Raw genomic sequence first — 15,350 nt, forward strand, 5'->3', positions numbered from 1 at the left:
ACCCTAAATCTGTCACAACCCAGTGCTCCCAATGCAGACTCTTGGGCAAGGCCATATCTTTCAAGTCTTTTACTTTCAAGTCTATTTCACCATGAGTCAGTTTGGACAGTTTTTTCACAGAGATATTTAATAAATAAAGCAACTGACAAAGCAATAAGTAAAAAGCACATCAGTAGGTTATTCAGAGCTTTAGTGAGTGGGGTTCTTAATATTTCTGTTTGTCCTTTTTTTCAGGAATGAAAGCTCAGGCTGTGAATTCAAAGAAGACATTTCCCTTGACCTTTGCCTTTGGTCTTTTAGAAAACTTATTGCTAAGGCCTACACTTTGTCGTGGGCATCTGTAACAGTGGCATCTTTTTAAATCTTTTAAATTATTTTTGTCTAGGTTTCCTGTTGACTCACTCCACTCTGTTTTCATTAGAAGGGCTCTAGGTTTATGAAAAGGAGAGAGTTTTTTTTCACAAATCCAAATCCACTTGTTTATTTTAAATACCCTTAGTACCGGCTCTGGACAATTCAGGAACAGTGATCTAGTGGTTTACAAAATACATGGAGGAGAGAAGTGCATTTGTGTTTTTTATTAAAATATATTCATAAAAAATATGGATATAAAACACTTGGACAACATTCAGAAACAAGCCAGAGTGTTTGTTTGTGTGTTTTGTTGATTGGTTGGTTTGATTTTCTTGCAGCATTTCTATGATAACATCTAGAAGTTGCTTTTCAGCGTTATTCACAGTTTGGTAAAATTAAGTAATCGAAATCTTTCACACAAGCGAATGAAGCTGGATTTGTTGCGTGATTCATTTTCTTCCTTTTCTTTCGCCAAGGTCAGACCATAGAACTATCCATCTTGCTTCAAGTGATGATTAATAGTTTTTAAATTCATCTAGTGAACAAATAGCATCGACAAAAGACCACTATCACTCCTCTCATCAGCACGAAACCAGCACAAAAATTGTCCACAAAGAATCCGTCATATAATAAAAGTGAAAGTCAGCAAGGGTCAGTAGAAAACAAGTGACGTAGATCCATCCAGAGTCTGGAGGTCAGCTCATGATTAGCCCATGATTAGAGCCATGTTTACCGAGTGTTTCCATGGCTATTGGGCTAATTATGGGATGTAGCAGTGTCCTTCGCTATGTACATGTCAGCCAGCTTTTTGAACTGAGGCCCCCAGTTGCCGAGGTAATCGTAATCGTGATCCCCCTCCATTGCCGAAGACTCCAGGGAGCTTAGCGACTCTGCGATTGACCCGTTTCCTTCGTAAGCGTAAGTAGCCAGAGAGTCATAAGGGGGTGCAGAAGGGTCGTTGTCATTTTCCTGAAGCCGGCTGCTGATGAAGTCCCTGACGTCTGAAAATTCGTTCATGGGAGAAGGCCGGTGGAAAGGGAAGAGCATCTCAGGGATGATGTCCCTCCTCACCTTGTTGCTTTCCATGACCTCTGGGTGGCGCAGTGTGCCGATGTCGAATGCCTGAGTGTCCTCCTCACCACCACCTTCATCGTTGTAACTGACCACATTGTCCCTCACATCCTCTTTGGAGATGATCAGGGGTTCCTTCCGCCGCTGCTTTCGTAGAGCTGAGAACAGCACCACAATCACTGGAATGAGAATAACAAGAAAATAAATTGCAATTCCAATCTGTGTCCATGGGGTGTCCCTGCCTCATGCCCAATAATTCCAGGTAGAGAATTATGACCAATAACCAATAATACAGTTATGATTATGACACAGAATGAAGCGATTACTGAAGATGAACTTCCATGCAACACAAATAGTCTTCTATTTATAAGAAACACATACCAAGCCCTTCCGCATTCTTAGGATATATTCATGTTAAACAAGTATGTTATTACATACTGTAGCCAACCTTCAATTGTGCAAGAACGTCTATGAAGCAGTCGGTGCATACTGAGGAGAATGACCAGACTGTGGTCAGTAAGGTGACCATGTTGAGATCAGCTTGTACTAGGGAGTGTATAGCTATGTCCCAATTTTTCACTTAATACTATTTCTAACTTTTATGGCAATTATAGGTACCCTTGTCCCAAAATCCAACAGGAAATGGAAAGGGAGGAGCTTCTCTCATCTGAAAAATGTTTACTCTGTCCCGAATAGTGCCCTATTTCTTACAGAGTGCACTATCAAACACACATGTGCATAGGGTATACTCTAGTATTAGTGTATAGTAAACAATTGGGACACAGCCTATGACTGGATGAAATTATATTTGGACCGTACAAACTGAGGTGGATGGCAATGTGGATGATTGCACATGCTGAGGAGGATGACCGTGTTGTGGCCAGTACATACTGAAGAAGATCAACAAACTGCAGTGAAAATGTACTGAAGAGTATTTATATTGTAAAGGTGAGTGGATACTGAGGTGGATGACTTTGTAGAGGTGAATATATACTGGGGAAGATGACCATGTTGTGGTCACTACGTACTAAGAAGGATGACTATGCAGAGAAGGATGGCCACTAGGGCTCCAGTGCTAAGTCCGGCGGAGAGCAGTAGAGCGTCCACGCTGCAGGATCGCATGCTCCCCGCACTGTCGCAGCCACATACTCTGATAGTCAGGGTACTCGTGCTGCTCTGGATGGGATAGTCGTTGTCCGAGATGACCACAGGCAGATAGTAGACGCTTGCTTCCTGCCTGCTGAAGCCACTCCTCCTCGTCAGAACTCTCGCTGTGTTATCTGAAACGGGAATGTTCAGGCAGTGAGCATAGAGCGCTATCGATTGCGGACAAGGAAAAACAAATAAACACAGTCTTGCGGTCTGGGAGAGAGTTGAGGAAAAAAAGGACCATATTACGGTCAATGCATTTTTCATGAAGCCCATGCCAGACATCAAAGGGAATACTGATTCACCTTCATTGTCAAAGATGGTGAAGTTTGGATTGCTGGAGCTCAAGCTGAATACGAATTTGTGACCAATCAGAGGCTCGTCTGTGTCTATGGCACTGATGGTTTGGATTATCTGGAAAGGAAAACAAATAATACAAATGGTAGTCAAATATATTTAAAAGTAACACTAGTATACAACATTCATTCTGCAAATGTTTGAACTCTTAATTTCATTATGAATACAAATAGCCAGTGTCTATTTTGTAGACATATGAATATGGCAATTACAAATCTCACTGGCAATTATCGGGTCCAAGCAATTCAGTATCACTGAATTTTAGTTCTCTATTTGCTTAAAGCCTTTTTAGGGAACTTAAAACTATGCCACATCATTGATCTAACAAGGTTAGGTCACCTACCAAGGTTAGAATAATGTTGCTAAGCACACAATAACCCCCTACTTTGTATAAAACCTTCACAAGACATTGGATTGACGGCGTGGCCTTAAGGCGACTTCATATCATTTTAAAGCATGGTCTGATGATGAAATCATACATATTTTACTAAAACAGAGTTAAAACTATGTAGTCTAAAACTATTATTGGTAATAATCCTAAGCTTAACCTTAAAACTAACCCTAACAATCAATGCTAATCCTAATCTCAATCATAAATGAAACATTTTTTAAGCTATTGCTGAAACTTAGTCCTAACCTTAACCCTAAACCTAACCAGAATTTTAAATGTATTATTAAACCTTGCCTTAAGCTTAATTTGAATCCTAAATATATATTTTAATCCCTTAAATTGTGTTGTGTTTGTGTAAAACACTGCTTCTGAACCCTTCTTCAGGCACATAAGAGGTTGGGTTGTGAATATCTGGCGTGTTCTTTTGTAAGATATGCACTTGTTCTGGAGATGTACATGGGATTGATGTAGAGCAGTGAATAGACCAGAATTTCCCATAGCTGTCCTCTCGTGTTTTCTGTCCCAACACTGTCTTGATCAGATGAAACGTCCTCCCACACAATTGCATCAAGAGGTCGACAGAGTGATAATAGCATGACATTGACTGTGTGCCCTCCTACTGAAAGTGCATTAACAGTCTCAATTTATTCCCTTTTGACAAATTTAGCACAGAGGGCATTGGACATCATTGTCTTAGACCAGGCGTCCATTTGCCTGCTGGCCACCTTTCATCAACTGCAAATCCACTTCCACTAATGGAAAAGTTCCATTATGGCAGAGTCTGCATGGGTATTTAATGCTGTTCAAGCGAAGAGGCCCTGGTGTTTTTACATATTCAAAATGTCTACAGCCATATTCAGGGGCCCTATAATTACTCCCTGTTTGGCTCTATGTAATAAAGTGAACTCAGCTCCAAAAACTTCTGACAGTACGTAAAATTCAAATTTGAAACTAAAAGTGGAGATTTTTTTTAAAAGGGACAAATTGAACCATTATTTGACAAGTGAACAGAATTACAGGGACTTAATAAAAGGTTTGTAACCTGCTTTGGTCAAAACGCCACAAAGATTGAAAACCCCAGCATTCTCCCCATGTCTGAACACCCCTGTTTATGTAGGGCAATTTTAAAGTTTCCGCACTCTATGTAAACACAGCACAACACAATAATATTTTGCTTTATTCTGTTTTATGACATGGGCAAACCACAGAAAATAACCTGGGTGGTCTTGTGGCATAGTGTATGTGTTGTCACACTGAAGCATGGGTGCATGTGGAAGTGGAAGCTTTTCCCGTTCTCAAAGTTAAATGGATACAAATGCATAATACAAATAAGGCACAATAGGATGCACCTGTGAGCTCAGTCACATTTAAGGCCTAAGAGTTAACAGGTGCAAAGGATGGCTAAAGTTTTATACTAGGACAGGTACCATCGAATGATCCAGGGAAATGCATTTTAATAAAATAATTCATTTTTCTGCTTTTACCTGCCCAGCTTTTACATTCTCGCAGACAAACGTGTCATAAGACATGGCAAACTCCGGCGCATTGTCATTCACATCCAGTACTTTTATCAGGACGGGAACTCGGCTCCTTTGACGGGGGTTATCTGCAGAGGAGAGGAGGAAATTGGCAGGTGAGGAATGGGGAAAATGTTGAGGCTGGGGAAATGATACTCTGCGTGTCTCTGTTGGTGATTGTGTTTTCTTTTCCCTGGAGTCAACTCACTTATTTCGCTGGCGAGCACGGAGATGTTGTGCCACTTTGACACCTCTCTGTCCAGAGACTTTAGCATGGTGATGGATCCGTTCCTGGGGTCGATGTGGAAGAGTCTTTCGGGATCAGTGTGCTGGTCTATAGTGAACCTGCAGACAATTGTTAGGCTGGAATGACTTTGATGCAGGTCAAACTAATTTTCAGCTTCTGCATTCAATTGCATTGTAACAGAACTTTGTATCTTCAAAAGTGGTGGAGAAAATGGCATCTTAACATCAGTGTCATGGAATTATATTCCAGATAAATGTAAACCATATCTATTTATAAATTAAATTTATTATGTTAAAAATTTATATAATATATAATATGTCCTAGAAGTAGAATATGCTTTTGGAATGACAGTGATAATTAACAGTGAATATGTACGGTAATATACTTTCAATTTATCATTAAAAGAGAGGAAACCCACACAAGCAGCATTTCTGATGCTCATATAATAGACAGCAATATATATATATATATATATATATATATATATATATATATATATATATATAGTATAGGATAAAAAATAATGTGTCTTACTGTAGAGAGTAATTAGTAGAGTCAGGGTCCCTGGCGGAGACTGTCCCAATTATTTTCCCCTTGGGTGTGTCCTCATTGACCTCAAAAACAAATTGAGGACTGCTGAAGACCGGTGGCTCATCCACATCTTTAGCCGTGACTTTAACAGTGGCCGTGTCTGAAAAGGGTCCGAGGTGCAGGAATTCGGGGTCAGTGTGTGTGTTGGTCACTTCCACTTTGATTAGGTACACCCTCCTGTCCTCGTAGTCAAGTTGCTGAATGGTCACAAACACACAGGTGACAGTGAATTACATTTAAGGATTTGGACACTGTGGCATTTGAATTGGAACCCATTTGATACATGTATGTGTATATATATATATATATATATATATATATATATATATATATATATATATATATATATATATATATATATATATATATATATATATATATATATATATATAATATCAGTGACAGTAATAAGTCTTAATGAAGCAGCTGGCAAGAACAAAGAAAAACAATGACATTTTTTGCACAGAATGTGGGTTTAGCTAAATCCAAATTTGGCTCTCACACTCTAAAAAGAGAAGAGTTGATCCAACTTAATTGAATTGCTTCAATTGGTAACAAGTAATTCAATTAAGTTTATCCAACTTAATTTTTTAAGTTCAACCTTCAAAAACTTAAAAAATTAAGTTGGATAAACTTAATTGAATTACTTGTTACCAATTGAAGCAATTCAATTAAGTTGGATCAACTCTTCTCTTTTTAGAGTGTATATATATATATATATATATATATATATTATTCTGCAATACCCTGCTGTACACACAATACACATGGATACATACATTTCTAATTTCTACAGTATTCCCTTTTCAACAGATACCTTAGCTATTGTTATATTGTTGCTACACATGTTGTTACTGTGTAATTACAGTTATTAGACCCACAGTTAATGTACAGTATAGTCATGATTTTAAAATTATTACTAATCAAAATGTCTGCCCGTGTTGCACATTTTTACCTTTTTGACAACAATAACACCCTCTTGCGTCTCTTCATCTGTGATAATGTCCAGTGAGTCTTTCCCATCTCCATCCACAATCCTGTACTTCAGCTTAGCGTTCTCTCCCTCGTCTCCATCCATGGCTTTGATTCGACCCACAGTGGAGCTGATCTCCGCCGACTCATAAGTGCTAAGATGGTAGGAGCCTTTAAAATGAGACAAATATGTGTATGTATACAAGACCCATATACAGTGTTAGTAAATTAGAATAACAGTTTGATCAATGCTAATTGGTAGCTGTTAACTTCCACTCATTCTTGCCACGTAGCTCTAGTGTTACGCTAATTAAGCAAACTTCAGACATCACATATGTCACAAAGTTGATGCTGATTATAAACATCAGTGAAATATGATACACCCATATCTTACTGTAGGCAAAGCGAGGGGGGCTGTCATTAACATCTGTGAGGGTGACATTGACCATGGTGGTCCCGGAGAGACCCCCCATCTGTCCCGCCATGTCCTTGGCCTGGATCACCACCTGGTACTCCTTTCGCACCTCGCGGTCCATGTTGGACAGAGCTATCCTCACAATCCCTGCTCAGGAAAAAAAGGATAAAGAGACGGCATAAGATTGTGGAGTAAGTGTATGCACAATGTAAATGTACCTTTAAAAATCGAAACACTGGGTCTCAATGATCAGTTTTGTTCCATAAAGTGAACACCGTTCTGGCGTCTTAATAAAACCTCTGTGACATATATTGGTTAAAATACCACAAGGATCAAACACCACAGCTGATTTATCCCCCCTGTTAAACTGCACTGTTCAGAATGGAGTATTCAGCACGTTTCTTTAAATGACAATATTCCATCACGTTGTTCACCAGGAGCTCTTTTTTATTTTTTAAGCAATTTCAAGTTCTTTCTCTGTGTTTCACTGAACTGATTATATTAATTAATTAATTAATATAGTAAAAAATAACAACAATTTTCTATTTATATTAAAAACAATTAAAAACCTTAATGAAAGCACACAAAATATAAACAATATATATATATATATATATATATATATATATATATATATATATATATATATATATATATATATATATATATATATATATATATATATATATATATATATATATGTGTGTGTGTGTGTGTGTACACCCCCCCACCACCACCCACATACACACACACACTTATTTCTTCCTACTTTGTGGATTTCACAAAAAAAACCCGTTACTGATAAACCATCAAAACCCAGCTTTTGCAGAGTGTGCAATCCAATTTTCAGCACTGAATTAATCATACCATTATATAACACATTTTAATATTTCATAACTATCATGTTGATTAATGTGCTCTACAGAAGTTCAATGCAGTGCTAATGTCTTCATATGGGAACCGTGATTGAGATCACCACACCAGTTCTAAATGCGAAAGTGGTCTACTTTTCTTCACTGAACTGAAGGCCCTCACCCCTTAGAGGTTATTCTAACATCACTGACTGACAATCAATCATGGATTGATTTGGAATCAGTGGGATCCCCTGTATGAGGAAAATCACCTCTGGATTTTGCAAGACCACTCACTGACTCTACAGACAAAACCTTGTACCTCCATTTTTGTCAGCATCAGCTGCTCTTCATTTTGAGTGGAAATCTTATGAGGAATAAAAAGAATCAAGAACATTATTTAAAATAAATAAATAAATAAATAAAAGGCCCGTAAAGATGGCTTTGTCAAAATAAAAGAAAGAAGTAAGAAGCAAGAAGGTTTTGAGAAAGAAAGAAAATACTATGCTATTTTTATTTATTTATTTTTCCCTTTCGGTTTCAAGTGGTAAGGTTTTGATAAAGTAACACGAACTGTACCATACAATGGCAACTCGTCAACCAGATCTACAGATATTACATATATGATTGTAAAGGACTGATTATGAATAATGAATAATCATCATCCATAATTATTTTATAATCACTGAGTGTACTGCTGTCTATGTTTTTCACACTGGGTAGCCAACGAAAATAATGTAAACATTCACATATATATGTAGTACACAATTTGAGTGTGATTTTTATTTACACTCTTAAAGATAAAGGTGCTACAACGGGTTCTTTGAGCATTGCCAATGAAGAACCACTTTTGATTAATAAAGAGAAATGTTTTTAAGTGTTTGTAAGAGTGAACAACCTCTTAATGTTTTAAAGAACCTTCACTTGATGTAAATGCTCTTTACCAATTTATAATTTTATTAATTAATTCATTCATTGTCTGCAACCCTTATCCAGTTCAGGGTCGCGGTGGGTCCAGAGCCTACCTGGAATCATTGGGCGCAAGGTGGGAATACACCCTGGAGGGGGCGGCAGTCCTTCACAGGGCAACACACACTCACACACACATTCACTGACACCTACGGACACTTTTGAGTCTCCAATCCACCTACCAGCGTGTGTTTTTGGACTGTGGGAGGAAACCGGAGCACCCGGAGGAAACCCACGCAGACAGTCACCTGGAGCAGGAATCGAACCCACAACCTTCAGGCCCCTGGAGCCACCGTGCAACCCCTCCAATTTATAAATGATTACTCAAAATCACTCTCTATGGAACCAAAAGTGTTTTTTCTATAGCATTGCAGAAAGAACCCTATGTAGCACTTTTATTTTGAAGAGTGTAGTACCCATTGTACACATACTTGCTATGGCCTTCAATTCAAATATGTATGAATCCATATTGAGACCAAGCTGAACTCGAATGATTGGGTTAAATCAAAGAAAAGAACCAGCTGCAGACTCAGACATTAAGATGCCTTCTTAATTATCACAACAGAATCACTGAAGTTTACAGCAGTCCAAATACAGATGACAGGTTTATACACAGTGTGACACATCTCTTTTAACATCAACATTAGAGCATTAACTCGCTTTCAGAGGTGTCCTTGTCAAGTGTGGCTCTCCAGGAATGTTGTCATTAATAAGATATAAGGTATTTACTGCATTAACATGCGTCCAGTGACTGCCAAGAGCCACAAGGTAGGATTCAAAGTCATGGCCACGTTTGACTAATTTGAACTCATCTCATTTTCCTTTTCTCTATCACAGCAGTGTATGTAAACATCAGCCATATGTTCTATATGCCCCAAACACTCACCGGTCTCAGGCTCCACGGAGAAGTATGGCTGACCTTGCAGGATGCTGTACACAAGCCTAGCACTGTTCCCATACGAGGCATCATCAGCATCTGTGGCGTTGACTTCAATCACAAAAGTCCCTAGAAACAGAGGAGACAGCGCTTCAGTGAGGTGAGCCAAAAGGGAATGGCACATCTTTCACCGAGCAAGGAAAGGATTTTGGAAATATGAAAGTCAGAATAAGGTTTTGAATTGTAAATGATAGGAAGTACATTGACCTAAATAAAAAGAATTTATAATCATTATCACATTCATTCATTCATCCACCCACCCATCCATAGTCACCCATTTGTTCCTTCATTAATTCATTAAATCATTCATCTTCTATAAATGCTTCATCCTCATCAGAATCACAATGGGCCCAGACTCTACCCACGACCATAAGAACGCATGACAGGGGCAAACACTGGATGGGACCACTGTCCATTGTAGAGCATCACACTATCACCTAGTCACTCTCTCACAAACACACACACACCTGTGGACAATTTCACACACTCACCCAGTCACACATTTTTTACTTACTTATTTATTTATTTATTTATTATTAATGATAAAGAACAATTTACAAAATTCAATTTAATCATATATTGGATAGACACAGATTGCTGAATTGAAAATATTTTTTTTAGTGTTCATACATTCAAGGAGTGTATGAAGGAGTGTAAAGAACATAATACACACAATATATGCCATAATATATGAAATTCACATACTGCTTCTAAAAATAAACATAAGCAGTAATTGGTCAAATAAATGACCACAGTGTGTTGCTGTGGAATGTCTTTGCTCACAGCAGGACGCATTGTCCTTTTCCAAATGATCAAAACCTAGAATGTAAATCTATATAATGAAGGTGAATGTCAAAGTTCTTGTTTTAAAAAAGTCAAGTTTGCATCTATATGTAACTGAATAACTGCATTACAGACTGCACTTCCATTTCCAGACTTCAGGTGGGTGTGATGCTGACCATGGTCATGGTATGCCACATCATTAAAGTGCATCATAGGTGGTCAGCGATGGCTGTGTCCAAAGAAGTAAACAGTAGGGGAGTGAATAAGTGAGATATTTATTGAAGACTGAACCCACAAAGACCCAGTTTCAGAATCTGGATTTAAAAGTGTAACTCATTATAAAAAAAAGGAAGTAAGTATTGTTTTATAGAAGATTTTCATTATTTTTTCACCCACCACTGAGTGCAGTTCATCAGATGCCGGCGAACTTCTTCGATAAATTGGCCCGCATAATTTTATTTATGCATGCAAATATATGTATGAAGGAAACCCAGTTTAGGTGCAGTGGCCTCATTTAAGCCGAAGTGCACTGTATTAAACTAAGACAATCCTATTTGCTTGTCTTATCACATTTTCTACTTTACATCTCATTTTAATTCCCTTCTTATCACCACAACGTCACCCAATCAGGGACAGCGGCTCAGAGGTGACGGCTTTAAAGGAACAGCCACTCACTTCCATCACTATAATGTAGCAGCAGTGTAAAGAGAATAATATAGCTTTTTATTTTATTTTTTATTTTTTTTTTGCTTTGATTTTCTTAGATGAACTAGTTTATGCTCCATAGAGCAGGCCCCCTACCCAGGAGAGTAATGTGTTTAAAACACATCTCTTACATTTCCAGGACCCTAGGAGTTACGATAATGTCTGATTCATACCATAAAGAAAAGGTGCTGCAATGTAACTGTAACCTCAGGTCATCCCACTACAACAGTGTTCCTAGTGTCTTTATCCAGAGATTAATCAGCTGACACATTTTCCCCAGCAATAATCTCAGACCTCCTGTTCAAACAGAAGACCCTCACCTAAAGAGCACAGCATTAGCTCAGAAAAAAAAAAAAAAAAAGTGTTAACATCTGGCCTCTGGTCCACACATTAATTCCTTCCATCAATCTTCCATTAAACGAGAGGTGTAGACAGCCAATTACAAAAGTGAAACAAAGCAAGGGCCAGGGGCCAAGGGCCTTAATGAACACTAACACCCCTGTCTCATAAAACAACAAGAAGGACACAACAGCACTTATGAGGATGACAAAGATATTGATGAGGATGATGATGAATATGAAGTCAGTGATATAGATGATGGATTTTATGATGATGGTGATGAAGATACTGAACAAAATGATGATGATGATGATGATGTAATCTAATTAAGGTAAAGGTGATGCTGATTGTGATGGTGATGATGGTGCTGATGGGAATGAAGTATGTGATGATGATGGTGATTATTAAAACATTGATGGAGATGATGATAAATATGAAAATGACAATAATGATATGGATTATTGTTATTAGTAGTAGCAGTAATAGTTGCAGAAGTAATAATATATGATAACACTTCTGGAGCACCTAGGTAGGCACTGATAATCTAGGTCCTCTATTGGTTAGGCCTTTAGGCTCTAAAAACATGGCCTTTCAATGTCACAGAAGAGTCTGTTTTGGTTTCTAGGAGACGAGTCTCTGTTTTATTCCCTGCAGTGGATGAATGCCCTTTCCCCTGAATATGATGAAACTATTACAGAAGATGTACAAAATTATAGAATGAATAAAGGAATACACGCAATTTTGTGAAAACAGAACCTCATTCAAGGATGTGTTTTTCCATTTTAGTTATTAGTTATTTAAGAAAAAAAAAGTTTCAGCCAGAAGGAAAAGTTAATGTTTCCAGGAACAATAAATGATTAAAAATGTAGACTGATATAATTTTTATGAGCTGCACATACAGAAGTAGAGCCTGTCAGTATGTTGTTGGGCCACTGTGTTTGCTAACCCAACATATTAGACGTCTCGGCATGGAGTTGTAGAAGTTCCCAGTGGTGTCCTGTGATTGTCAGTCCCATGCCTGTAAAACCAAATGGGATCTGGCATTGTATGAAAGTACATCCCACACCATGACACCAGGCCTTCTGGACGTGTGACGCATGAAAAAAATCTCGGCGCTCACCGCAGATGACCCTCTGCCATTCTGAGTGACTCCATGACAGTCCAGCACTACACCATTGCAGACTTTGGCGATGTTGATATGGTGTTAAGGGCATTCATCATAACAGTCTGAGTGAATGAGTTTCTGCGTCGTGCAGCCATCTGCCAATGGTGCTGGCAAACACAGGACGGTGCATGGATGGCATCACTGTTTACTGCATGTCTGTAATTGTAACCGAAGGGTCATTCCGCATGTCTGGCAATCCGTTGGTTCTCCCTCTGTGGTCAGTGTAGGTCTCCCATAACCTTCATGTCACTGGTTCATGTCTTCTATCCACTGCTGCCCACAGTTATATCCACACGACCTGTATGCCGCAATATGTCAATATGACCATCACGCTTCCAGGAGCCTTTTGATGTGACCCTTTTCAAACTCTTCCAACTGCTCGATTTGCTTTTAAAGCCTTCTCCGAGGTATATTTTGTTTGCAAAAAATGCTACCAATAAGAAGTCAGAAGAATAAAAAACACATGCAATGGGATGACCTTATATAGTCAGTCAGGTACAGAGATAAGGCCTGTCCTTGCTTAGGTCACATGCACTGCCGAGCGTGAAACTTGAATCATTTGCATGTCTCCCGATGTCAAACTTACCCACCAAGTTTCATTCCAGTTGGTTGATCTCTTCTGGGTGCAACTTTTTTTTTTACTTTAGAATGTATTATACAGAACCTTTATGGAGTGCTGTAAAGTCTCTAAACACAAGCAAAGAGCATTTGTTAAAGCTAGGGAGATTTCCTAAAGAGGAGAAATCCATTTGTTCCATGCCGTTACATAAATATTCACCACCCCTGTTTTAAGCTTTGACCTTCTAACTACTCGAATGTGTTGTCATGGCGTAATGGAGCCAGGTGCGGATAAACAAAATGCACTTCACGTGCTCCTAGTGGACGTCAGACTGCTTTGAAGGACTGCAGTGAGACTCTAGCATCACACTTTAGTCCAAGCGCTTGAGCTCGCTGACATTCTTCATGCTCCATGGGCTTGTCAAGAAAATAAAAGTCTCAAAGCGAAAGGCGCTGAGCCATCCTTGACCTTATAAGCTCTGGGGGATCAGTGCAGCGCCATGGCGCCCACGAGGAAACTCCAATCCTGACATTAAAGGAAAAGCCAAAAACATACAACAAACAAAGCAGAAAAGGCATGATTAAGCCCCTCACCCACGTCAGACATCTCGGGCACGCTGGCCGTGTACACGTCCTTGGTAAACTTGGGCTCGTTGTCGTTGATGTCGTGGATCTTGACGATGAATTCGGTGGCAGGTTCCAGAGGGAGACCAGTGTTCTTGTTGAAAGCTTGAGCTTGAAGTGTGTAGGACGACTTCTCTTCTCTGTCCAGCCTCTGAGTGGCGTGGAGATCGCCAGACTTTTCATCGATTCGGAAAATGGTGCCCGCTCCTTCCCCAGAGAGGACGTACCTCGCCGTTCCATCCCCTTTGTCCTTATCTGAGCGAAGCTGCAGAGAGACACACAAAAGAGACACATCATGGATGGAGTCCTTGCCCCTTCTCCTAAACTACTTTAAGAGATCATCAGTCTATGGTTCAGTGAGCACTAAAACACTTGGAAATTGTGAATCATTCCTGCATGAACATGACCAGAAACAACATCCTAAAAGTAGATAAAGAGGACCACGTGGGAACCCAATGGGTCAACAAAGCATAGTTCCTGCCCTGTCCGGACAGCCCTGTTCAGAATGACCAGTTTCAGCTCTGTTCTTTTAAATGAGTATGAGCCTCTGTTTACTCCAAACGACAGGGGGCCCAGGAGTGAGGAATGAGGAGTAGAAATGGTAGGTCTAACTTGAATTCGCTCAGTTGTCTTTCGTCTCTGTTCTTGTTTTCTTCATTATGAAACAAGTAATATGACAAATAAAACCAAGCTTTTAAGACACTAAAAACCATTTCAACGTTAAACTACAGCAATTGGTCTTCCCAGTTCCCAGGCACTTAAGGTGCTGTTAAAACAAGAAGTGATGCAACACATTGGTAAACATTCCCTCCTTCCATGTTTTTGGGTTATACGTCAAAATAGCTATATATTTAAAAACAGAATAAATAAAAAAGTAGTACCAATTTATGCTTTTTTGTGTTAATTTCTTTTTGTTTCTTCTGAAAACGTCCAAAGATTAGTACATGTGAGTAGTATTTTACCAATAACAGCACTCCTGATATGCATATTATAACATGTAGTGATTTTATGATCACTAAATGAGCTCCTGTCCACTGGTGGCGCTGTTTCATTAATCCCATTCTAACTCTCTTATGTACCTGAAGAAGAGCCACAGAAACAATGCTATAAACTGTTGTATTCATATGGATTTCTGTTCAGCTCATGATTAAGTTTTAAGATGAAGTTTTAATTTGGGATTAGAACAGATGATGTTTTAAGGCTGATTTTTTGGGTTGCCAGAGATTCAAATGAATGTCCACCGATATAAACTGTACACATGCTATGAATGTCAACTATATTTGGTTCACATTATACAAACACTAAAAATGCACTTTAAGTCAAATGTATGAAATCACCTTTAGACAAGGCTGGTG

The 15,350-nt window shown here is 38.9% G+C and overlaps 1 protein-coding gene across 2 annotated transcripts in view; it reads right to left on the reverse strand.

Annotated features, from left to right (window-relative positions):
• Window positions 1-644: 644 nt before the first annotated feature.
• Window positions 645-15,350, reverse strand: part of LOC136677827 (cadherin-10-like) — a 32,263-nt gene continuing 17,557 nt past the window's right edge. The window contains exons 3-12 of one of the 2 annotated variants that reach the window (XM_066655488.1): window positions 13,966-14,260; window positions 9,771-9,890; window positions 7,044-7,211; window positions 6,633-6,820; window positions 5,621-5,874; window positions 5,048-5,184; window positions 4,807-4,928; window positions 2,880-2,988; window positions 2,454-2,705; window positions 645-1,604 (exon numbers count right to left, since the gene is read on the reverse strand). In XM_066655488.1, coding sequence (XP_066511585.1) covers window positions 1,111-1,604; window positions 2,454-2,705; window positions 2,880-2,988; window positions 4,807-4,928; window positions 5,048-5,184; window positions 5,621-5,874; window positions 6,633-6,820; window positions 7,044-7,211; window positions 9,771-9,890; window positions 13,966-14,260 — 2,139 coding nt within the window. In that variant the 3' untranslated portion in view covers window positions 645-1,110. Of the gene's footprint in view, window positions 1,605-2,453; window positions 2,706-2,879; window positions 2,989-4,806; window positions 4,929-5,047; window positions 5,185-5,620; window positions 5,875-6,632; window positions 6,821-7,043; window positions 7,215-9,770; window positions 9,891-13,965; window positions 14,261-15,350 lie in introns of both variants that reach the window. The other variant, XM_066655487.1, reaches the window with a different exon arrangement.

Source organism: Hoplias malabaricus, chromosome Y (assembly GCF_029633855.1).
Source record: "Hoplias malabaricus isolate fHopMal1 chromosome Y, fHopMal1.hap1, whole genome shotgun sequence".
NCBI lineage: Eukaryota > Metazoa > Chordata > Actinopteri > Characiformes > Erythrinidae > Hoplias > Hoplias malabaricus.